Raw genomic sequence first — 26,287 nt, forward strand, 5'->3', positions numbered from 1 at the left:
TTCCGATGTCGTGCCGCTCCGCTTCCATGATAGGAAAAAGGGCAAGGGGATGCAAGTTTATCTTCTTTGAAGCCTATATGTATATTGAGCAGTGGCTAAGACTTGATAACAGGCAAGGTTTGATACTAAATGTATGCCAGATGCGGCTTTAAAGGGCAAGAACCTATGTTTTTTATGCTAAAGTGGGTATATCTGAGGTGACTAAAAATGGAAGTCTACAATTAAAATTGTGGTTCTAAGGTGCTCTACGGGCTTGTCTTTACGGCTCATCAATTGGAGCTACGATGAGGAAGTTATGCCAGTTTGAAGTTGGGATTGGTTGCAGATCTATACCAGATTGAACAATTACAGATGAGGGACTAGGGATGAAGTGAATGCATGGGCTTGAAGTGCTCGTCTTGTGGAGGAGGTCGGTCTTTTCAAATTGGCAATCGAAGCTCTGGTTGCCAAGATATTGGCAGTTTAAGTTTCCTCAGGGGCCAATTCCGTACCAATTTGGTCGCATCAGGGAGTGTGCAATCTGGTGATTTCGGACTTCGACAGGATCTGGAATGTGGTACTCATAATAGGCCAATAAGTAGCATTTTGCCCGAAATGTCATCTCCTGCAGTGCAGTGATAACGGGGTATGCTTCCAGAGTTGTGCTCAGCACTACGATGGACGATATGTATGCGAAAAATGGTAATTTGGCAATGCTTGGCCAAGATGTACCCTAAAGGTTATTCTTGGCAATGCCTAGAGGGAAATAAGTGCTTGAAGAGCTTCGTATTTGGAATGTCGTCTCTTGGAATGCAATGATCACGGGATATAACCAACAGAGGCAGGGCCAAGAAGCTGGCTATTTTCAGCAGATGCAAAGAGAGGACAACTCTCCAAATGCAATCACGTAAGCTTGTATCTTGGAGGCAAGCGTGCAAGACATTAATTGGGCAATAAAATTCACTATGGTACTGTGAGTCATGGGCTGCTAAAACTTCAAGGCAATGCCTTGGTCATATATATGCCAATTATGATGGAAATTGATGGCCGCTCCATAAACATCCAATGGCCTCCTAAGTGGAGCTAGCCGCCCAAAAACTACAGTGGTCGCCCATTAAGTAAGGCCGGTCAACACATAAAGGCCGAGTACGATGCCGTGCTAGCTAGGCAAAGTCTTGAGCATTAAGGCCACCCGAATTTAAGTTAAAGGAGGGCCACCCAAATGAAAAGGGCCGTTGTGCTGAGTGTTACTGCTCTATGCAACCACACCTGCTGTGCCAAGGGACAGTCCCAAAGACAGTGACACTGACTCTCCACAAGATGGTCACAAGCTGTGCATGCGGACAAGAGACCACTATGCACAAGCCAGTCCCAACTACTGTAGCTTTGTGTGCCACTGTAACAAAGTGACTCGCCTCGGCAGTCTGGAGTCCCATAACCTCTCCCAAAAAGCTGCCAAGAACTCAGTTGTGAGACCCTCCTCCTGCCAATGAGGTGTTGCAGCCTCTCTCTGTGCTGCAAGTATGTGACGTTCCAGTCGAACAGTTTACTGAAAGAAAGGGAACCTGGGTGGTCTGCAGAAGAGACGGGGTCCCTCCAAAGCCACTCTCCAGGATCCCACTGTACTCGTGCCAGTGGACAACACTCCCAAGCCCACAGTCTCCAATGTCCAGTCTCAAGAGCAGCTAGGTCAAGATCGATGACACAAGTCCTCCCACAGATGCCCACCACTCGGATCCTCTGAAAACAACACTCTTCCACCTGCGGGGCCTCTATTGCAACTCGTTGTAAGCGTCCCTCACTCTGTAGCTCAAAAAATAGGGAAGGAACAATCTCTAAGCAAGCCCGAACAGAGATGAGAACCTCCAGTCGCGTGAAGGCTCCCATCCATATGGGCGCTACTGACTCGAGAGGCGTGAGCCACTAAAGCAGGTTGCCTCATGGTCTGTTGAGGGGTCGCCGAGAAAACGAGTAAAGTCGTAGTCAAAGAAGTGCCATCGGCGCCGAATGTCGAAGCTCGTCAGACCACGAGGGACTGCTACAAAGGGAGACGTCTGTACCTGTAGAGGGGGTCGCAAGAAAGGTTGTGCTTCTCTCGCCAAGCGACTCGTGGCAAAGGTGCTACCAAGAGATCTCCTAGCAGCCGGAGATGGCCCTGCCCCCTGGGTCGATTGTGGAACTGAAGCGGGAGGGGGGGGGGGGGGGGGGGGGGGGGGGGGGGGGTGTAGGAGCAGGGGGAGGAGGGGCCGGGGGGAGCGGCAGAGGTAGAGGGACGAGGGGGAGAGGCGGCGGGAGCAGGAGGCAGGGGGGAGGGGGGGATGATGAGGAGGAGGGGAACTCTGGGGGAGCAGGGGCTGTCAAGAGTGAAGCTAAGGTGGGGGCTGGAGCAGGGACCTCATCTTGCTCAAGAGGATCGAAAGGGTTCCCTGTGAGAACCCACTGCTGCAGGGCAGGCGCCTGAGAACCACTCTGAGTGCCAAGCTGTTGCTGTGGCCCCTCCCATCATCGACCACGAACCTGCTGCCATCCCTTCTCCGCTGGAGCCCCAGGCTCGGAAGGTGGCTCTGCATGTGTGCTCTGTGTCTCTGTCTGTGGCTGTTGGCCAGCCCTTGCAGGCTTGGACTGAGTCTGTGGCGTAGGTCGAGGCCTCCTCCATGGACAGGCCTTCGCAAGATGGTCCACCTGTCGACAAATGAAGCACTGGTTCGGGGAGGCCCGAATACTCCACGCTCTGTCGAAACCAACCCCCACTCACCCGAGGAAGAAGAATGACCTTCGGGAGAGAGTGAGTGTCCCTAACCAAAACGTGAGGGAATGCCGGCCGCCTTGGCAGCTACTGAGGCTACCGTGCAAGGTGTCTCTAGGACACTCCCAATCGCTGAGCCTATCTTGGACAAAAGTGATAGGTACTCCCTTCGTAAACCAAGAAAGCAGACGGAGATGGGGATGTCTGCCTCCTCTACTAGAATATCCGAAGCAAGGTCAAAACCATGTCTCCACTGTCGAAAGTGGGCTCGAGCTGCTCGGATGGTCAATGGACTCATGGCGATGACCTTGGACGCCATCTCGGGGGTCTCGAACTCGATCTGGTAGTAGCCTCATCCGAGGAACTGAACATCCAAGATCTTGCCCACCTCTGCAAGGGGGCAGGCCTGGAGAAGATCACGCAGCTCTCCTCTGCTGGGTCTGGTACCGAGGATCTTGCAGATGACAGAAGTCGCCTGCAAGCGCTCTACCTCTGTGGCTAGGCTCGCTTGCTCTGTCGATGATAGAGCAAGTCGAATGGTGGACTCAGCGGGGTCAGGCAAAGGGGCTTCAGTGGAGTCCTTCTGTGGCGGAGCTTGAGCCTCCATCTGTGTCTACTGGTGTGGCGGAGAAAGAGTGGGTAAAGCAAATCTTCGGCAAAGGGACCCCGGCAGACATTGTAAAAGAACTAGCATTGCCATAGCCAATCGACTGGAGAAATCCTGGCGTGCGAAAAAGAAAACGAAAGGGGGGGGGGGGGGGGGGGGGGGGGGTCAGTAAATGCAGAGAGGCGGGGGAGGGCGGGATAGGCATCGCAGCGAGCAGAGGAGAGGGCAGCGGGTGGGGCCAGCGGATTGAGGGGCAGCGGGGGCTGAGCACGGGCAGGGAGGGGCAGCGCAGGGCGGGGCTGCAGCGAGGGAGACGGAGCGCGGGGGGGGGGGGGGGGGGGAGGAGGGGGCACGAGGCAACACAGGGGGTGGGGGCGGGACAGCAGCAGCGAGCGAATCCGCAAGGAAAGAAGTTAAGATTTGCGGAAGTGTAAAGTCTAGACCTTGTCACCATTTCAATTTCGCTACACCTAACACAACCAAGCCAGCATTGTTAATCACCAATTGAGCACAAAAGTCATACTAGTGCTAGCTACCAACTACCTTTATAGCTACCAAGCACCAAGGTACCACTGGTGGCTACCAAGATATCAACTCCATCTATCAAGCTCCTAGTGGTAGATAGCATGGTGGCATTGTTAGCTACCAAGGTGTACTTGTAAGTACACAAGGTGTACTTGTAAGTACACTATCAACACTACTATCTCTTATACTAGGTTAGTAGGTAGCTCCATCAATGTTATCACGGAATGTCATCTCATAGGCATGGAATGCCGGAATGGCATTCCGAGGGGTGTTCATTGCCTGGATTGGCCCGGAACGGGCACGCATGTGATACCGGAACGGCCCCGAATGGGCAGATTTTCAGATTTGGGTGTTTTATCATGTGAGCCTCGCCCTTATTAAATGCCCATCTCCCCACCCCTTACCTTCACAATGCACACAAGCTTTCAAGGGCCAAGGCTCAAGCTCTACCCTCTTGAGTCTCGACTCTTCAAGCTCTAGTTGCTTTCAAGCTTTCAAGACTAGACTCTACAACCCTCTCTCTCTCTCTCTCTCTCTCTCTCTCTCTCTCTCTCTCTCTCTCTCTCTCTCTCTCTCTCGACTTTCAAGCTCTTCCCCTCCCTCTCTCCCTCTCTCAAGCTCTCAAGTCTACACAACACACGTTTGCCATAGTAAGGTTGAATGCTGGTCTTCAAATCAAGTTTTTTGTGAGTATTAGAGTCAAATGACTCTCATACTACTTCTATTCAATCACACAGATCTACAAAATGCATTATTTGGGTGTTTTTATGCCTCCCGTTCCACGCCGTTTCCATTCCGGACCCCTCGGGGTTCCCATTCCGCGCTCCTGGTAACTTTGAACTCCATGCCTAACATTGGGAGCTATCCTAGGCTACACATAAAAGCTACTAGGATGCCACAGGAAGCACATCTATTATCTGTAACCAATTAGAGCAAGGACTAACATAATGCTGGTACCATGCTACATACATCTTTCCACCCTATCAGCATATACTCAGGTACCCAGCACAAGAAAAAGTAAGATGCATCAAGCTTATAGCATAGAGATAGAATGCATATCAAACTCAATGGTAGTTTTCGAGAAACACTAGTTAGCAGTACAAGTACTGATGTAGTGCATGATTCCATTCCATAACTAGGGGCACCAATATGGCCAAGCATTACCAAAGACCATGTAAAATGTGAGATGGTTTGCATGCATCCCATAGCCACGTAAGTCTCCTTGCTTGTAGCTAGGTGAGCAAAACACTAAATATTGCACGCACGGACATAAGGTAGCACAAGCATGAACATAAGGTAGCACAAACATGCAAAGACCATCCTCATCGCACATGACCAATCCACAAGCACTACAAATGTTACGTGTAACAAACTTGGACACCCCAAGTCAAGATTCTACCGCGACACAACAAAGATTCACTTCAAAACAGTTTAGAAAAGACGACACAGCCCAGCTTAGTTCCGTGCCAAGAGGTATTGGCGTCAAGACTCGCGCCCCTTTCAATATTTCTTTATATATTAATCTGCGTGCATAGTACAACTCAGCCCGCGAATGCTCACTCTCAGACTCTGCGTCCAGATGCTCTGAGAAGCCCCTAAGGCCACTTATAAAGATTACATAGGGTTTCTAAAAGCAAAGTCCCCCAAAAGCTTCAAACTCAAAAGCAAACATCTCCAAAATCTGCCAGTAAAAATCCAGCTAGCGGAAATCGCAGAATTCCTTATAGCCAACGTAAAACGCGAAAGTCCGTACAGCCAGCGTGAATCGCGAAAATCCGTACGACAGCCACGTCATCAAGTCTCTGGCTTTTAATTTAGTGTCCCCGGGGGCCCTCGTCCTCTGGCCATAAGTTGGGACAACTTACTAGGGTGCCACGTCACCAATTTGTGACATTATGCGTATCTGAGGAGCTCATTTCAATAGGTGGAAATTTGGGTGAAGGCAATACACAACAAGAAAGTTTACTCCCTTTGGCTTGTATGCTTTTGACAAAGTCTAGTTGGACACCCACACACGCTTCCCTTTCCTGCACCAATTCAAGTTGCTCCAGAGCCGTAGACCTAACACCACATTGTCCATAACCAAACCTACCAATGATTGTCACAAACTGGTGACGTGGCTGCCTAGTACACACACACCCTCTGGCAAAGGATGCAAAAATGATGACGTGGCTGCCTGCTGCTGAAGACAGCCCCGCGGAGAGCTTGGAAAAATGCTGACGTGGCTTGCAGTACGTACTGGCTGCTAACGTGGCGTACCCGGAATTTGTGGCGCAATTTGCGGGCTGCTGATGTGGCAGCAGCGTACGGCACTTTTGCTTTTTGGCTACGCATGGCAAGGCTGATTTTCCTATGCAAATGAAGGGGCAGATTTTGGGGATTGCTTTTGCTTTATTCCACGCAAATTGGAAAGAGAGAGATAGAGAACTCTTTTGCTTTATTTTCCTCTCAAGAGAGAGACACAGAGAGAGAGAGAGAGAGAGAGAGCTTGTGAGAGACAGAGGGCTTTTGCTTTATTTTAAAACCTTTTGATTTTTAGCTTTTGGGCTCTGCTTTTAGCATCCCTTGTAAACCTAAACCTTTATATTAGTGGTTTGGGCTTTCACTTCTCATAGCATCTGGACGCAGAGTCTGAGAGTGAGTCCTGGCTACTCGCTTGTACTTTGAACACAAATTAATACAAAAAGAAATACCTAAAGGGGCGCCAGTCTTTGGGGCCAATATCTCTAGGCACAGAACTCCGCCGGGCCAGTGTCGAATCAATTGTGAACTGTGAACTGTTTAAAGTGATTATTCGTGGTGTCATGGTAGATTCTCGACTTGGAGTGTCCAAGTTTGCTACAGTGGTATCAAAGCACGGCCGATTTTTCTCCTACGGGAAATCCGATCCTTTTTACACAGCACCTATGGCTTTAAGCAAAGATCAATCGACGCCCTCTGCATCCGGAGATGCGGGAAGGGATCACAATGAAGATTCATGCAAGGAGTCCGGCCGCCTCGGCGGCCTACTCCGGCAAAGTGTCAAGAGATGCGGCGTCGACAATTGATTGGCGATGCAACAAAGATGATGCTTAATTTTACGAAGGACCTAAAATTGGCAAAATATATGAGCCATACTTTTTTGGATGAGGTGCACACACAGTGGCAAAAGACCACAAAACCACCCCGCAAACCCGCTCTCAAGAAACCTCCTACTCCTAGGAAGTATACAGAGAAAGAATTAGAAGAGGTAGTTGATGCACGAATTGCCTAGCTTTTTGACAAGCAGAACAAAGCTAAAAAGCACGACAAAAAGCAAAAGAAAGGCACTGACTTCCCGGGTTATTTGGGTTGTCACTCTACATTTGAAAAGGCAAGAAAGGAGAAGAAGCGTGTTCGATTTGAAGGAGTACCCTGTTCTTCTTCTCATCTGACTCGAGCGAAGAAGACAGAAAAGGAAAAAAAAGTGAAGCAAAAAGCAAAGCTTTGGAAAGGGCAAGAAAAAGGCAAAGAAGCCTAAATCTCGCCCCGTGGTTGACAGTTCTACAAAGGACTCGTCTAGTTCGGACTCGAATGATAGCAGCTTTTATGCAAAGAAGAAGAATTTTTACAAAGCCAACCAATAAGACTTTCTGGAAGACAAAAGCAAGAAAGTTCAAGAGTTTAAGGAAAGTGAATAGTCAATTAAATTTGACACGTTTTCTGGTTATAGAGGTGCTTCGAAGGCTTTGTCGTTTATACAGCAGTTTGACATCGCTTTCTTCGGAGGGTGTTACTCAAAGCACTCTAAGATTCGGAGAGCTGCCTCTTACTTTAAGGGGAATGCTCGAACTTGGTGGTCCACGCTTCTATTAAACAAGACAGCGCTAGTTAAATGCTTTGATTCAAAAGGCTTTTATTTCTTCTTGGCTGACTCGAGAGTATGAACGCGACATACGAACTGCTTGGAACCATCTTCGGATGACCAAGAAGGATACAGTGGACGCTTATTGCGAGAGATTCTAGAGCACTTTTCTACCAACCTCTTCATTTAAGAAGATCTCGTTCAAAGAACAGGTTGAGCGGTTTACCTTGGGTCTTCCTACAGAGATCCGAGATCACTGCTTAGAACAAAAGTCAGCTTCCATTCAGGAGTTGATGAGTCATGTGAAACGGGGTTTTACCATTCACTCAAGCAGTTTGACCTACCCCATAGATGAGATCGTGATACAAAGAACTGAACAGACTTCGGTAAAAGAAAGTAGAAAGAAGAAGAGCACCCCAGAAACGAAAGGAAAGGATACACGACCCCAACTCACTCGTCGAGAGAGGATCAGCTATATCAAAGAGGAGAAGTGTTTTGAATGCGGGGAAACTAGGCATACCTCCGCGAAGTGCCCTAACAAGGCACCGAATGAACAGGACGAAGAAAGGCCAGAAAGTTCTAAAGCAACTGAGGGACGTGGCCGTAAAGGCAATTTAAAAAAAAAAAAACTGGTACCACATTGCGTGGGACCTGAACCGAATCAAATGAATGAGTACAAACTTTGCCGCTGTTAGGGCAAAGTAAAGGATCAGGATGCCCTCTTTTTCTTTGATGAAGGAGCCAAGGCCAACTTCTTTTCACTTGGAATTGGCGGCTCGATCTGAAAATACGCCCGACAAGCTGAGGCCATAGGAGGAGGTAGTTCGAGTGGCACCCGGACGACACAGATCATTGGAAAACTTCGTTTGCAATGACAGGGGTGTTTAAGGCACGAGGATTTCTACGTAATTTTCTTGGGAGATTGTGACGTTTTACTTGAAATCCCTTGGTACCACAAGAACAACGCCGTGGTTGACTACCTGGCCGAGATAACGACTTTGACAAAGAAGGGCTCAGAGATTGTACTTGATGAACTTCAATTTCTTTAGTCACTTTTTTGGGGAGAGAACTGAACGATGAATGAAGGTCGAATATGTTTTGACCTACACAAAGAACGTCAAGATTTTCTCCACACTCATGCCGATTGCTTTTCAGAGGGCCTACTAGGCGAGTTGCCACTAGCTCGTCCTGAGGATTATACCATTGATCTGATACTTGGAATCACATCACCGAACCGGCCACCTTACCGTGTGAGCCGAGCCCAGAAATACACCTGTTCAAAACACATTGTCTTAGCAGCAGGAGCGTAGATGGACCCGACCAAGATAGAGATTATCCATGATTGGCTCGATTTGAAGAATGTCCATGAAGTTGGAAGCTTCTTGGGCTTATGTTCTTACTTCCGGCGGTTTTGCAGAGGTTGCTTACCCCTTTGCATTTGTCGAATAAAAAGGAGTCCTTTTCTCGTGGGGATCCACACAAGTGACCGCCTTTCAGGAATTGAAACAAAATTTTACTACAAGACCAGTTTTTGACTTTGCCGGATTTGTAGAAGTCGTTTGAAGTGTATTGTGATACTTGTGATCGTAGTCTGGATGCAGTCTTAATGCAAGAAGGCCTATGGCATTGCCTATGAAAGCCGATTGTTTTCAAGGCCGGAATTGACAGTACATATATGTGTGAGAGAGCTTTTGGCGACTACCCATGCTTTTATTCAGTGGCGACATTACCTACTCGGAGCCGATTTTACGGTTTTCACAAATGATGGGAGTTTATGTTACTTCTTGTCACAGAAGCAGCTATCAGAAAAGCAGATGCGGTGGGCAAACATCTTGTCACACTCTACTCCAAATTGTCCATGTGCAGGAAGAAAAGAAATTGGTGGCAAATACTTTGTCCCAAAAGCCGTTGGTTTTGGCTATTTCTGCAATACATCATAGAAACTTCGAGGATATGGTCGATCAGTACGCCACAGATACAGATTTTGCAGATGTATTCAGTTGAATACAGAAAGGAGAGATGGTAGCGGACTATTCCATTCGGGATGGCTACTTGATGAAGAAAACCATGTTGTGCGTTACATAGCCGTTGAGGGAAAAGGTTCTAACTGGATGCCATTGTCCGCCTTTTACGGGTCACCGTGGCATTGCTACCACCTTGAAAGGGGTAGCGAGATACTTCTTTTGGCTGAGACTCAAGAAGGATGTGGACGAGTTTGTGCGCAGTTGCTTGGTTACCAGAAGGTCAAGTTTGATAGGCATAAAGCACATGGATTGTTACAACCTTTACCCATACCCACCAGCGCCTGGGAAAGTATTGAAATGGATTTCATTTTTGATCTCCCAAGAACACAAAGTGGTCACGATGGTATTTGGACTGTTATTGACAGATTTAGCAAGCAGGCTCATTTCATTCCTGTTAAATGCAACGGAATGAATGTTGTATTTTCTCAAAATTAGTGATCTTTATTGCTCAAGGTTCCTTTTAGTTCTTAGGGAAAGAGAGAGCTTTCCGTCTTATGGAGAGTGTTGTGATCACGAACAAAGTGAGTGGATCTTGTGCGTGTAAGTGAATGAGACCAAGAGAAGGAGAGAGAAGAGATACGACACCGAGAGGTTGTAAAACCCTCCTCCGAAGGCCCCACTCTCGTCGGCGAGAGTGGTCTATTCTTTGATTGCACAAGGTGTACAATGCGTATGCAATGGACTATGCAACTTGGTCTATGCCGACGACGACGACGATGACGATGACGACGACGACGACGACGATGGCTGAAATCTGAGATCTTCTAATCGTTGAATTTCGGGACAGTTTCGGTGGCTGAAAATGACTGTTTTGGCTGCGTTTTCTTGGCTGAAAAAAGAGGTTTCTTAGGGCTGAAAACTGATGGTCTTTACGGGCTGAATCTGCTACACTTTAGGTGAATATTGCCGGTCTTAATTTGCTGCTGAAATCCAAAAACGCCAGGGGCTGAAATTGGTCCTTCTGTCGCCGGGGTTCTGCAAATGCAAAAACGCTAGGCTGATCTGCTGTGTCGTGATGACGCCGGGGCTGATCTGCTGTGCACAAATCGCCAAGGCTGATCTGATGTAAAAACGCTAGGTCTTCTGTGGAGAAAACGCCAGAGTAGTCGCGGGGGTTGGTCTTGCTGAGAAGTCGCCTGTTGAGCAAGGTGCTCCTGCTACCTCTTCTGCCAGAAAGTGCTAACTTGGGTTTGCTTATATAGAAACTTAGCAAAATTTCCCTACTTACTTTTGTAGGAAAGTCACTTAAAAATAATAAGTGAAAATACCAATAAATAGGGAAATAGGCTAAATGCACTGGAAAATTCCCCTAACTGATGCTAATGGATTCTTATGGGAATTCCGATGATCATGCTGTGTGCAACCGGAGGATATGCATCTATGCTAAGTGACTGAGCATGCACGGTCTACGAATAGACTCACAAAAGTGTCAGATCACTGCTAATCTAAACTTGACTGAACTTTGTTGTGGTGTAGCTTGTCCACGAACACATAGGGTTGGGATGTGTCACGTGATAATTCCAATGAAGAAAACAGTCAAGCCGGATCATTTAGCGAGACTGTTTGTGGCCCAGATCTTTAGATTATATGGCATGCCTGAGACGATTGTCTCCGACAGGGACCCCAGGTTCACAAGTTTGTTTGGACGGCTATTTGGGAGAACATAGGCACGTGGTTGCAATTCTCGTCATCATTCCACCCGCAGACTGATGGACAATCAACGATTGCTAATTCAATGGTACTGGATTTGTTGAAGTCTTCTTTGTTGGATCCAAAGACTACATGAAAAAGGTGTTTACCTTTGGTGGAATATGCCTACAAAAACACGATTAACTCTTTAATGGGGAAGGTGCCATTTGACATTATTGAATTTGCTACGAAGGTTCCACCCTTCCTTAGCACGAAAGATAAGATTTTTCTTTGAAGCCGACCAGTCCACGAGGGACTTGGTCCGGAAGGCTTTTGAGAAATCTCAGAAAAGGTAGCAGATCGCCATCGTCGCGATTTAAAATTGAAGGAGAATGATTGGGTGCTCTTACGTTTTGAGAAGGCACGCCAGAGAAAGAAAAAAGGGAAAGGAGCGGCTTTCTTGAAAGCTTAGCATGAGACAGTGTGGACCTTTCCAAATTTTCTGAAAAGATAAATGATGTCTCCTTCGGACTGAAGTTGCTAGAATACTTGGAGGATTCACAATGTTTTTCATGTGAGCCTCTTGAAGCCTTTTGAAGGCGATGTGCCTGATGATGAGCAACCGGAAATGGACGAAAACGAGCAGATACTCGTTCCAGAACAGACATTCGCACAGAAAGAAAACAAAAGAGATAGAGTTTACCAAAAAAACCGGATGGTGGAAAGCGAAATGACGGTTCTTGGTTAAATTCAAGACCTACTCCGGATTGGATGCGAAGTGAATGGAAGAGGAGGACCTAGCAGATACTCCTCGGAATCTGAAACTTTATCTTGAAGCTTTTGGTTTAGCATAGTCTATTCCAAATGGAACCCCGAATTCACCTTGGCCAGAGATTTGGTGCAGTGGGTATGCACAAGAGGGGAGTTACTCCGCTCCTTTGTCAACAGATGCCTCGATTTTTGAATACTAGAGTCACTGATGTCTCTTTGAGCTTCAAGGATACTAAGAGCTAACATTATTCTGCTGGATGACTTTGGAATTCCAAAAAATGAAACTGATTTGTTCTTGACTTGTTTTTAAGTGCACAGATAGACGAAATGACTGCAGCATTTTGATTTGAACGATCTCGATAGACATGGTTGCAATAGGGATTAGTCAATCGGGCATCTACGAGGTCCAGAGTGGATCTAGATGCGGTTGCTAATTGCATTGACGATAAATCATGGTCTGAGATCCGAATGAATGTTGAATGTGATTTGTCATGTGATGTCTTGTGATGTCAAGTGATATACGTGTGATGTGATTGTCGATTGGTACATGTGCTAGATGTGTGTTCCTAGTGCGTCGGTACTAACAGTCAGTGTCTGCTAAGACAGTTTATGGCTTCTGTATGTTTTGCAGACGTAATTGAGGGCGATTACAATGCTTTCAAGAGAGGGGTATGTCACAAACTGGTGAAGTGGCTACCTAGTACACACACAACCTCTGGCAAGGATGCAGAAATGATGACGTGGCTGCCTGCTACTGAAAGCAGCCCCGCGGAGAGCCTGGAAAAATGCTGACGTGGACTACGGTACGGACTGGCTGCTGACGTGGCATACCCGGATTTGCAGCGCGATTTGCGGGTTGCTGACGTGTCAACATCGTACGGCACTTTTGCTTTTTGGCTACGCATGGCAAGACTGATTTTCCTACGTAAATGAAGGGGCAGATTTTGGGGATTACTTTTGTTGGGGTATAAAGCCCAATGTGGTCGCCCAGGTAAGTGGGCGGGCCGCTAGGTATGTACACATATTCTTTTGTAAAAACCTAATAAGAACTCACTATGCTCTACACATTACACTAGAGCGAGTTCACCGTATCGTCGTGCTCTTCTTCTCGCACTCTCTCTCGCGTCGCACTTCCGCTCGTACTCCTTCAACTGGTATCAGAGCTCAGATCGAGGCTCGGGGCAGCACTGCAGGAGGCTAGAGTCACCAGCTCAGATTGGAGTGAAATTCGACAGGCAAAGACACGGCCCCAAATCTTGTGGGCAAGCCCATAGGGCTTGGTATTCTCAGAATTTCATTCTGAGGTCATCTCGGTCACCGTTCGGCTTCGACAAAGTTCTGCACAGGCCATTTTCGACTACGTAGTCTCAGCGGGTGCAGATCCAACTCTGCAAATTTGGGGTTTTCGGCCTACGACTGCAGGTGCTGAGGATATCGACACTCCCAGAGTGTTGATTTTTGGCTGTCTACACATCGAAGGACGGCTCACAGTTCTTGGAGGCGTGTCACAACATACGACACGGGCGCATCTACACACAGACTGTAGGCGACATCCACTAGTTCATCAGGTAGCTTGTGTTTGCTGCTTGATATTCCAGATTTCATCCTAACATTGCAGGTACTTCCACATGGGATGTATTGTCAGAGATGATGTATGTCTGTTGAGGGTTTGCTGGCTGTGAGTCACGCAGCAAACAACCGCCGCAGCGGTTACAGCATACAGTGGGAAATTTGTGGATGTATGACTTTGTGGGAAGTCTATGTACTGTCAGATTTACTGCAGCCTTTGTTGAGGGTCGAGTGAGGTTTTATTGAGCTGGGGGATTCTCGAATGTTGAGATCCTTTCGGTGATACAGGTCTTGAAGCGATCCCTCGAGCACCCTTAGATAGGCAGCTAGGATGTATTGACTGTGAGTTAGACAGTTGGGATTGCATCTTTGCTTTACTGCCGTTGAGGCATTGTCGCAGTCTATGCTTACAGGACAGTGACAGAACAGTCAGAGACAGGTGCAGGACAGGTTTACCCACAGCTTACAGTGTCAGAGAGACAGTGTTTTTGAGCTGTTTTTTGGTCTGTTTTTTGAGTACACCAGAGCCATTTTACAAAGGAGACTCTGTCGAAATTTATGCAGAATCTGAAGCTTTCTTGGTTCATTTGACAGGTTGATATTGGTTCAGAGGTCAGTTTACACGGGAAACTTTGCCGAGCTTTTCCCAGGAAAGTAAACTACTGTGAAGCGTAGCTATGGCTGGATCACAGGACACTGCTCTTTACAATATCAAGAAGCTAGATGGAACCAATTTCCCATTGTGGAAGAAGCAGATTTGGCACGTGTTGGTACAAAAGAAGCAGATAAAACCTATAAAGCTCAAAGGGATAAAACCAAAAGATATGGACGAAGATGAATGGAGCGAAAAGAATGAATTGGCACTTTCTACCATTATGCTGACTTTGGCAGAAAACGTTTACTTCAATGTAGCAGACGAGATGTCGGCTTATCAAGCATGGTTAAAGCTGAGTGATCTTTATGAGAAGCAGAGTGCAGCTTCACAGGTATACTGGCTTAAGAAGCTTGTTGACTTGAAGATGAAAGAAGGGACACCTATGTCCAATCATCTGAATGAATTCAACACAATCTATAGTCAGTTGTCAGCTCAAGGTGTCAAGTTTGATGAACCTATTAGAGCTATGTTCCTGTTGATCACATTGCCGGAAAGTTGGGACACTTTTCGCACAGCTTTGAGTAATTCTGCACCTCCAGATGGTTTGAACATAGCAGGTGTAGAAGGAAGTCTGCTTACTGAAGAAACCAATAGAAAGACAATGGACAAAGGCAAAGGAACAGCCTTAGTTGTCAGGGGAAGGACCAAAGAAAAGTACAAAGGTGGAAAGAGGAATCAGTCTCGTAGCAAGTCCCGCAGTGCTAAAGGCAAGAGTGACATAGAATGCTACCATTGTGGCAAGAAGGGTCACATGAAAAGAGACTGCAGAGAATGGAAAGCAGAAAAAGGCAAAGAGAAAGCTGAAGACCATGGTGAGAAGAACAAGTCCTCAGTGAAGATTCAAGAAATAAATGTGACAAACACTGTTGCAGAGGATGACAGTCTAGTGTCAGGAGACATCTACTTCTTGAAGAATACAATGGACTCAGCTCTTCTTACAGCATCTGATGGAAATGCACTGAGTGACTGGATTATAGACTCGGGGGCATCACTTCATGTGTCTCCAAACAAGGAGTGGTTTACCTCTTATGTGACCACTAAAGACCATGTTCGGCTAGGCAATGGGCAGACATGTGAGATCTTAGGTGTTGGAGATGTTCAATTGAAGTTTCAGAATGGCTCTTCTTTCACGCTGAAGAATGTGAGACATGTTCCCGCAATTACAAAGAGCTTGATCAGCACAGGTTTACTTGATGATGCTGGCTACGCCACCACTTTTGGACAAAACATATGGAAGATATCCAAGGGTTCTATGACAGTAGCACATGGAGTAAAGTCTGGAGAACTTTACATGATTTATGTATCAAATGTCTCTAAAAATGTAATCAATGTAACCGAGCAGCCGAACGTTTCTTTGTGGCATAGCCGGTTAGGACATATGTCCAAGAAGGGAATGGAAATCTTGTCTCGTTCTGGTTATTTGCCTGGCTTTTCATTTAATGATTTTGAATTCTATGAACATTGTCTGTATGGTAAGCAAACACAACAGCCACATAAGCATAGAAGCAGTAGAAGAGATACACAGTTGGCACTTGTTCATAGTGATTTGTGTGGACCTATGCCTAACCTATCTCTAGGGGGAGCTTCTTACTTTATGACATTTATAGATGATTACTCGAGGAAAGTATGAGTTTACTTTTTCAAGCACAAGGATGAAGCGTTTAGTGTTTTCAAAACGTTTGTGACACTTGTGGAGAATCAGAGTGGCAAGAAGCTTAAATGCTTACGCATTGACAATGGTGGAGAGTATGTTTTAAAGGCCTTTCAGGACTTTTGTGAGTCAAAAGGTATAAAACGTGAACTTACTGCTCCTTACAATCCTCCTCAAAATGGTGTTGCTGAGAGGATGAATAGGACCATACAAGAGAAGGTCAGAAGTATGTTGTCTAATGCACAACTGCCAAATGGGTTTTGGGCTGAAGCTGTATCAACAGCTGTTCATCTTGTAAATAGATCTCCTAGCAAGGTTTTGCAGAAGGATTCAGTGCCAGAGATGGTATGGTCAGGCAAAATGCCCTCATACAAGCATCTCAGAGTCTTTGGCTGTGAGGCATATACTCACGTTCCAAAGGAATTTAGGAACAAACTTGAGCCAAAGAGTAGAAAGTGCATCTTTCTAGGCTATGGTAATTCTGGTGAGATGGGGTACGGACTTTGGGATCCCGAATCCAGAAAGGTTGTCCGCAGCAATGATGTTCACTTTAATGAATCCAAATATCATTCTAAACCAGAGAGGGTTGAGGAGATTAGAAGAGTTGTCTTCCAAGAAGATGGACCTGCACGTGCAAGACAAAATGTCAGGGCTCAAGAGGAGCAAGGACAGGATAGAGTGGAACCGCAGGTTGTGGCTGAACCTGAGCCACCTATTGTGCGTAGATCTGGACGTGTCACGCGACCTCCTGATAGGTTTGTTCCATCTATGAACTATGTCATGTTGACTGATTGCAATGAGCCTTCATGTTACAAGGAAGCAGTGAAAATGAAGGACTCCGGGAATTGGCAATTGGCCATGCAGTCAGAGATGACAGCTCTGCATAAAAACAAGACATGGAAGCTAGTTAAATTACCACAAAGCAAAAAGGCTCTACCTTGTAAATGGGTTTACAGGTATAAGATCACCGCTCATGATAGTCAGCCAAAGTACAAAGCAAAGCTTGTTGCCAAGGGCTTTAAGCAAGAACAAGGCATTGACTTTGATGAAGTCTTCTCTCCGGTGGTCAAGATGACTACATTGAGATGCTTTCTTGCATTGCCATATTAGATTTGGTGTTGCACCAAATGGATGTCAAGACAGCGTTCTTGCATGGTGATTTAGATGTGGAAATTTACATGCAGCAGCCAGAAGGGTTTGTTGAGAAAGGCAAGGAAGATTGGATATACCAGTTGTTAAAGAGTCTTTATGGCTTAAAACAATCACCGAGGGCATGGTACCATAAATTCCACAAGTTTATGCTTTCTCAAGGCTACAAACGTAGTGAGTTCGATCACTGTCTATATACAAAGAAGGCTAAGGATGGTAGTTGGCTGATCCTTATTTTGTATGTGGATGACATGTTGATTGCTTGCAAGCACTTGGAAGAAATTTCAGCTTTGAAGTCAAAGATGGCAAAATCGTTTGACATGAAAGACATGGGTGAGGCAAGTCATATACTTGGTATGCGCATTGAGAGAGAGATCAAAGAAGTTGATTTGGTTATCTCAAACAGAGTATATTGACAAGGTTTTGCGACGTTTCAATATGGAGAAGGGAAAGGCACTGAGTGTTCCATTGCCACCATATGTGAAACTTAGCAAACAAGATTGTCCTGTGTCTGAGGAAGAACAGGCTGAAATGGATAAGATTCCATATGCGTCTGCAGTGGGTAGTTTGATGTATGCAATGATTGCTACTCGCCCAGACATTGCATTTGCAGGGGGAGTAGTAAGTCGATACATGTCAAACCCAGGCAAGAAACATTGGGAGGCAGTGAAAGGAATATTGAGATACCTGAAAGCTACAAAGAGTATGCGTATATGCTATGGGAGTCAGGAGCTAAGTGTAAAGGGTTTTACAGACTCAGATTATGCAGGTGACTTAGACAACCGAAGGTCTACGTCAGGGTATGTCTTTACATTGGCTGGTGGAGCAGTATCATGGCGTTCTAGATTACAAGATTGTGTTACTCAGTCTACTACAGAGGCTGAATATGTTGCAGCATCAGAGGCATGCAAAGAATCAATTTGGCTTAATCGACTAGTAACAGATTTGGGAATCAAAGAAGAGATGCCTGTGTTATATTGTGATAGTCAAAGTGCTATACAATTGGCTCGCAATCCAGTTTATCACTCAAAGACAAAGCATATGGATGTGAAGTATCATTTCATCAGGGAAATGCTCGAGGATAAGCAACTTCAGCTTGTCAAAGTTCACACCACAGAAAATCCTGCTGATCTACTTACAAAAGGACTTCCCTCAGAGAGCTTTGCGCATTTTCGCAAGCAGTTAGGTGTAGGGTAGTACATCACTTCTCTACATCTCTTGTATATTAGCTTGTATAGTAGCTTCTCTCACACTTAAAGTACCACATTGGACTTTAAGTGGGAGGTTGTTGGGGTATAAAGCCCAATGTGGTCGCCCAGGTAAGTGGGCGGGCCGCCAGGTATGTACACATATTCTTTTGTAAAAACCTAATAAGAACTCACTATGCTCTACACATTACAGTAGAGCGAGTTCACCATATCGTCGTGCTCTTCTTCTCGCACTCTCTCTCGCGTCGCACTTCCGCTCGTACTCCTTCAACTTTTGCTTTATTCCACGCAAATTGGAAAGAGAGAGAGAGAGAACTCTTTTGCTTTATTTTCCGAGAGAGAGAGAGAGAGAGAGAGAGAGAGAGAGAGAGAGAGAGAGAGAGAGAGAGAGAGAGCTTGTGAGAGACAGAGGGCTTTTGCTTTATTTTAAAAGCTTTTGATTTTTAGTTTTTGGGCTCTGCTTTTAGCATCCCTTGTAAACCTTTATATTGGTGGTTTGGGGTTTTACTTCTCAGAGCATCTGGACACAGAGTCTGAGAGTGAGTCTTGGCTACTCTCTTGTACTTTGAACACAGATTAATACAAAAAGAAATACCGAAAGGGGCGCTAGTCTTTGAGCCAATATCTCTAGGCACAGAACTCCGCCGAGGGCCAGTGTCGAATCAATTGTGAACTATGAACTGTTTGAAGTGATTATTTGTGGTGTCGTGGTAGATTCTCGACTTGGAGTGTCCAAGTCTGTTACGATGATTTGATGGTGAGAGATAACCTGTCAACGTTATTCCTAACTCCCTACAATTTTCCTGCATCTTCTGTATTTGGGTCATTTTTTGACTCTTGTAACTCATCCAATTGTTGTCTCAAACTATCCACCAAGAGTTGTGCACCTTCCTCTCGATGTATTTTTGCATTCTATGATTCTTACCAACGTAGATAGGTACAGCTACATACCATCAGTACACGTAGGAAGACGTGCGGTACTAATCAAACTACAAAAATTATAACGTACCAGGGACATTATGTACGATTCAAAATAGAAGACTTGTTATTTTAGTGTAGAAACTAGTCTTCAAAGAATAAACATGAGGGACAAGAGCTTATTGGAATAAAGGACTAAAAAGGCTAGAGCCCAAACACATGGACAAAGGCCAAAAATGCAGCCCACAATGTTCAAAACTAGTCATTTTGGTTGGTGAACAAAGGCCCCAACGTTGAACCAAACACTATCGAACGAGTCCTAAACAAAACGAACTAGTTCATGGTACATAATAGAATGTACAAGTTGTTTTGTACATCGAACATGAACAACCTTGATTCTACCTTTCTTCCAACTTCACTGTATTTTGATAGCGCAATACCAGGCTTCACATGTTCTTCTTCAAATCCTGCAATCCCAACAGTGGACTTGCCCTACCTCCAATCGCTCAATTTTCGGGCCTTGCCGTGACTTAAAATTATGTGTTGCAGAAGACCCATGAAAAACTGCCCATCTATTCTTCTTTATCTAAGCTTTGATCCATCCATAACAGAAATCATGCCCCTTTACAATCCCATGTAGAAACCCTCTAGCGAACGCTTTTGATACCTCCATTCCATAATCGCTAGAAGATTCGTGGTAAACAAACATGAACAACATGTAGAAATTGGGCCAAAAAGCTTCCATCACAGCCCTACATTCGACTTTGCTGCTCCTTGGCACCCCCTCAAAACACTTCACTAGTCATTGTCACTAACACTAGACTTGTAATGAGCCACAAAACTTGCTTAAGCCATAAAAATGGCTCAAATCAAGATTCTAGTAAATAAAACACAACTTTTGTATATGACATCAAAACCTCATGAAACTTCTTATGTATGCGTTTAAGATACAAATCAAATTTTTGGATACATAATTTAAATAAAAACCTTAAAAACAAAAACAAAAAATACTTTTCTAAAAGTAGTAAATTTTATGTAAAACTAGACTTCACTACTTGACTTGGAGGAGTAAAAAATGTCGATAGTCTTTGAATATAGGGCAAAATAGCTTGATACATCGGTCACATACCTATTGCGGGATTTTCCAAACAAGTCTGGGCCTGTGGGCCTGCTTAAAAATTATTTGATTTACTTTCAAAAGACAATAGAAAAAAATTGTCCGTCTTTACAAAGTAGTTAAACATGACCATGGAAAGACATCTTTACACCTTCATTTACCTTCATACTATTTTTTATCAACTCATATTGAGTGTTGGGCGTGATTCCCTGAAAGCATTTTCTATTTAGATAGCTTGCATAGTGTTGGAGAATTTTACAAAAGTCTCTACAAGCCACAAAACTGGCTATTTTTTTACAGGACTAGTGCTAATGTCTAGCTTGCCCAATGTTCGTGCATCCACACCAAGACCAAAAAGATCGTACACTTCATGTGCCTGCACCTTTATCATGCAATTCTGATTTGACGTCAAATGACACATGCAAAGGATACCAACGTGTCTTCCCCTTAGCATGCATTAAACATGTTGAGGTCATCACAAACACAACAAACCATCGCATGCATGAAAGTTTCAAAAGCATGGGCCATGCATGATGTGTATAATTTGGACATGCACCTTCAATACATAGGCCTAGAGCACCTAAGACCTAGAGCTATGCTTCTGAAATGCATGAATATGCATGGATTCAAGGAATGCATGGGCATGCAACTTCATGATGGCTTCCCCACATACGCAAGAACAACTGCAACTACACTACCTCGTGAAACCCTAAAAGAATGAGAATACCCCCCACAATGTAAAGAGAAGCAACACACCGGAGACATGGAAAAACCCATGCACAGGACATCTTGACAAAAAAGCTCACCACACGCTTAGCACATTAAAAACCGATGCATTCACAAATTCTTCACAAAGCGGATCACCTTTGTGCTAGGAGTGACATTCGGTTCCAGCTACATTTCGAGCTTCTTGTTTCATGTGCGGAGTGGATTTGCATGCAAGAGAAGAATTCCCTTATGTAGCCCCTTTGGCCTTTGTTGCTGCTAACAAAGGAGAAGAGGTAGCTAGCTACCTTTTGGTGAGCTTTCCTGGCTTTGGATAGCTCTGGAAAGAACTTAGAGATTAAGAAAATGGACACCAAAGACCCTGAAGGCTCCTCCTGCTACCCACGGTTGTCTGCTCGATTCGTACCCCCTGGTTACAAGTTTTTGGAGTGCATCGAAGCCTCAAACTTCACCTTCTGAGGAATCTGAGGAGATTCACTATGGATTGGAAGCTGCCACTAAGCCCTGGATTTGGGAGTTGCTGTCTTTGAAAATATTAAAGCATTCGAAAATAAAAGGTTAAAACAGTGGCGGCAGTGTACTGTGAGGCTTTCACAGAGCTTCGGTTGTTGGAGCAAAACCTTAGGGATGAAGAGTGGAATCTTCGGAATTAATGAATTTTTTTGAAGTTGCTACCACTCCCAAAATTGATAGCTAGCTGCCTCACAGCCCCACACACACACACACATTGACAAAACTTTAGAAATATATTATCCATTAATCATTAAACATGACTTTTTTTATGGCAGGCCATCTCAGCTTTATTTAACAAAGAGGTCATGCGCATGAGATCAATCGTCCCCATGCGATGGTAACCTTGTCACTTGACTTCGTCCGTAGATGTCAAAAATCAATCTCGAAATCCCGAGGTTAGTTTTTATCCCAAAATTGGCATTTTTTAGATCAATGATTTCAAGGCCCCACATCTAAAACAAGAAGATGCAAGTGAATGTAATGGTTACAACATTGGGCTCTCGCCCTAGTGGTGAGGGTTCAAATCTCTGGTCCAAGAGAGTGGAGCATTAAAAGATTAGGCACGGCATCCTAAAATTAGTTTTTCCCCACATTAATTTCAACATCCTGAGGTTACTTTTTATCAAATGAAGTTGGAGATCCTTAGAACCCTCCAATTTCAACCTCCATTGTCAATCCCACACACCCCATCACATATAATATGGCAGAAGGGGTAGCCCTTTACGTGCCGAAATCTACGACATGAAAGCTAAACTCCAAAACAGAGAAAAGTCCCTGTGCACGTGATAAAAGGAGGAAGAGAGAGAGAGGGCGGCCGACCGTACTAGTGTTAAATAATGCTAAACTCTTTAACATTTCTCAAGCTTTCTTTTACTCCTCAAACAATATCCCTAGACTCTGATTCCCACTCCCCTCTGCACGCGCGCGTGTGTGTGTGTCGTGTCGTAGCAATAGAAAATTGTGTGTTCTAATGATTTGAATTCTCCATCATGGCAATCACTTCTGACATGTTTCTATGTATTACCAACCAAGGTAGTATATGAAAGCTCAGATGAGTTACCTCTGTCGATATTATTACAGTTGGTGCTGGAGAAGTTATTTGCCCCACAAATGCACTGCTCGAAGTTGCGGGTCTCCTTGTTGAAGTAGCATTGTCCACCGCTATCTGAACAAGCCTTACACTTGAGGTCACCAACAACAAGCTGGATTGTTGAAGTACGCCACAAGGGGTCAGAAATCATGATGGTGCCAGAGGCTATAAACATAAAATGAGAGCAGGATAGCTTATCCAAGGTTGCGTGAAGGGCGAGCTCCTGGACTGGTTTCAACTGCATGCATGGCAAATCAATATCACATAGGCCTTTGTAAGACGCACAAAGGGCGCTCTCCACTACCAGATTGGGGACATCGGTGGGATTGCCACCACAATCAAAGAGCAGGAAATAGTTGTAGGAGGAGAATCGGAAAGACCCATTTGCAAAGGTGGTCAAGTTGATCAAATCAGGTAGTATCTGATCAACTCCCTGAGATAAGAGGGGTTCTACGCACTTGCCCTGATCCGTGCTCTCAATAACCGGTGCCCATGTGAGGTTGATGTAGGTGTTGCCGGCCACCTTATTGATACCTATCAACTTGGGGGCGCCCAGGTTTGTGTCGTCATCATAATGAACAGCCTCTTCAAAGGCCTCCCAAGATGCTTGCCCAAATGAGCAGTTGGAGATGACAAAGCTCTTCGAAGCCGCGCATTCGGAGTCGCCCCGGAATGGAGCACTTATGTTGCCCAGATTAGCGCACTTGAAAACATCGTTGCTGTCGCAGAGCGCATAAGCTTTTACTTCATCTGAGGAGGAGATATGCACTAGTAGAAGGTACGCGAGGCAGACGAGGATGTGCAAGGAGCAAAAGCGTTGCATAGCTCAAGAGACCTGTGCCTAGGTCCTAGAAGAGAGAGAGAGAGAGAGAGAGACAATTCGGTGACAGCCTGCCTGTGAAGATGCTTGCCCAAATGAGCAGACGTTGGAGATGTCAAATGAGCAGGATCACAGAGGCGTTACATTATTGCGGCGATGAACTTTGAAAGTACGAGTGCAACACCCGTCTACGGACGGAAAAGGACCTCTCTCTTATGGTGCGCACATGCAGGCGGTCGTTGAAGCGTTCGGCGAAAAAGAGCAGCCACCTCAGCTTGGCCCCCCCCCCACGCCCCCGCACATAGGCAACGGTTGTGACGTTGGTAGTACCGCAATGAAAGGCCCCCCCTTCATCACGTTCACTACGATGGGCGACGTTCGCAACGCCTTGCAGAAGCTGCGAACTGCTTGCGTGGAGATAGCTGAGCTTTTCCCTCCCTGCACCAAGCTTGTCAGTGCCAGCTAGAGTAAACGGTCGTTGACCAATGCCTATTGTGTGCACAAACTCGAGATCGGTGGCGACGGTGTCTGCTCTCACCGAACGTCGCCCTGAACGCGTCATATGCGCTTCACATCTCTCTCTCTCTCTCTCTCTCTCTCTCTCTCTCTCTCTCTCATGAAGAAAATGTGCCCAAGGAGGAGGCAAGTCTCTCAAGCAAATAGGGATGCGTGACTTATGAGACCGAGTTACAATTGAAAATATGCTTTTGGAATTGTAATGGATACCCATGGAATGCGGGGGTTGGCATTGATGAACTAACAAGCAAAGCCGATGTTGTACTTCTTGTTGAAACTTGGGAGCATGATACACAAAGGATTAACGGCTTGGAGGATTACAATGTACATTCATTGATGTGGTCAAAGAATCTCAAGCAACGAAGAGGACAAGGAGGGTTAGCATGTATGGTTAAGAAAGGATTGGAAGATTTTGTATCAATTGTGAAAGATGACAAGTACAAACGTTATGTATGGCTGAAAATTATGACACCAAAAAGAGCACCCATTTTTGTAGCCGGTTGCTACATTCCTCATCATGATTCTCCATTTTAAGCTTGCATGGATAGAGATCAACCATTTTCTGATTTGGAAGAGGACATTGCTTATTTCAAAGGTGAAGGTGATGTTATTGTATTTGGGGATATGAATGCTCGCACAAAAACATTGCAACATGATACTCAACAATTTGATATGCCATACATTTCAAGGGAGTTGGAGGAAGTTCACTTGTATGATCGTACTTCAATGGATGAGAAAGAGCCGGATCACTATGGAAAGTTACTTTTACACATGTGTAATAGCACGGGTATGCTCATTGCCAATGGTGTATCTTTGTGGAGTGGAACCAATGGATTTACATGTAGAAGACATAATGGGGATAGTGTGATTGACTATATGCTACTCTCTGAAGCCATCATGTATCGCATAAAGAGTTTTATGTTTGGTCAATGGACCCCGGAATCCGACCATCGCACCTTATGTATTGACCTTTCATGTGGAGAAGCAACTAAGCATGATAATCTCAACCAAAGGAAAGAGAAGTTATCACTATGTATGGATTTCAAACGGGCACCAATGTACATTGAAATGGTTGAACAAAAATTATGGATGACAAAGCTTCAATGTGATGCACCATTGGAAACTAAATGGAAAGCTTTCAAGAAAGCTATTTGTTCTTGTGCGGAAGAATGCTTTGCCATAAAGCATCTCCATGGTATCCACAAAGATAGATCACGCAAAAGGTGGTTTGATAAAGAATGTCAAGATGCTCGAAAGTCCTTGATAAAGCTTGATGCAACTATGGACAAAGACAGCTATCAAAGTCATTTGCGTACATACAAGGCATTGATTCAAAAGAAGAGAAGAAGATGGGAAGTAAAGCAACAAGAATTTCAAGTCCAAGAAAAGGCACATGCATGTGGAAGATTTTGGAGAAACTTGAGAGGCAAGCGGGTTGAGAATTTTGGTAACTTGAGTCTAGTGGATATGTACACACATTGTAGGCAATTATATGAGCAAGAAAATACTGAAAAAATGCCATTTTATGGTTCACTCCCATGTATGCCGTCTTTTTTTACTATTGAGGATGTATGCGGTGGGCTTGAAAAGTTGGCCACTCGCAAAGCGGGAGATCTTCAAGGTATCAAGCCGGAGATGATCAAATGGACGGGAGATTTTACCCATGAGTGGATGTGTGATATGTTCAACCTTGCACTTCAACATGGTATGCCTTATGATTGGAGTACTAATTGGGTTAAGCCTTTGCATTAAGGAGGGGATGTAAAGAATGTAAGCAACTATCGGACTATAATGATTGGGTCTCTTATGGCAAAGTTGTTTGGGTGCATAATGGAGATGAAATTGAGTGATTGGGCTGAAGAGAATGACAAGCGTGCAAAGGGACAAGCGGGTTTTCGTCGATGCCATAGCACCATTGATCATCTTGTCACTCTTCGTGTTCTCATGGAGGAAAGTCGGTTGAAAGGCAAGCGATTGTATTGTTGTTTTGTAGACTTTAAGAAAGCCTTTGATATGATTCCACGTAACAATTTGTGGAGAAGGATGGAAGAACTCCAAGTGCCAAGTGAGTTTATGCTTGCGGTTTTTCGAATCTATGAGAAGGTGATTTGTCAATTGCGCATGGGAAGAGAAATTTCAAAAATTTTTGTAAGCACTATTGGGGTTAAACAAGGATGTCCATTGTCACCAACTCTCTTTGGTCTATGTATCGATCAATTGGAACAAATGGTACTTGACTTTATGCAAGAAG

The 26,287-nt window shown here is 45.0% G+C and overlaps 1 protein-coding gene across 1 annotated transcript in view; it reads right to left on the reverse strand.

Annotated features, from left to right (window-relative positions):
* LOC147452916 (LEAF RUST 10 DISEASE-RESISTANCE LOCUS RECEPTOR-LIKE PROTEIN KINASE-like 2.1) overlaps positions 1-23,665 on the reverse strand; it is a 31,907-nt gene extending 8,242 nt beyond the window's left edge. The window contains exon 1 of the mRNA XM_086518470.1: positions 22,671-23,665. Coding sequence (XP_086374596.1) covers positions 22,671-23,523 — 853 coding nt within the window. The 5' untranslated portion in view covers positions 23,524-23,665. The remainder of the gene's footprint in view (positions 1-22,670) is intronic.
* Positions 23,666-26,287: the final 2,622 nt, after the last annotated feature.

The sequence above is a fragment of the Adiantum capillus-veneris genome, chromosome 8, assembly GCF_014529385.1.
Source record: "Adiantum capillus-veneris isolate H3 chromosome 8, ASM1452938v2, whole genome shotgun sequence".
NCBI lineage: Eukaryota > Viridiplantae > Streptophyta > Polypodiopsida > Polypodiales > Pteridaceae > Adiantum > Adiantum capillus-veneris.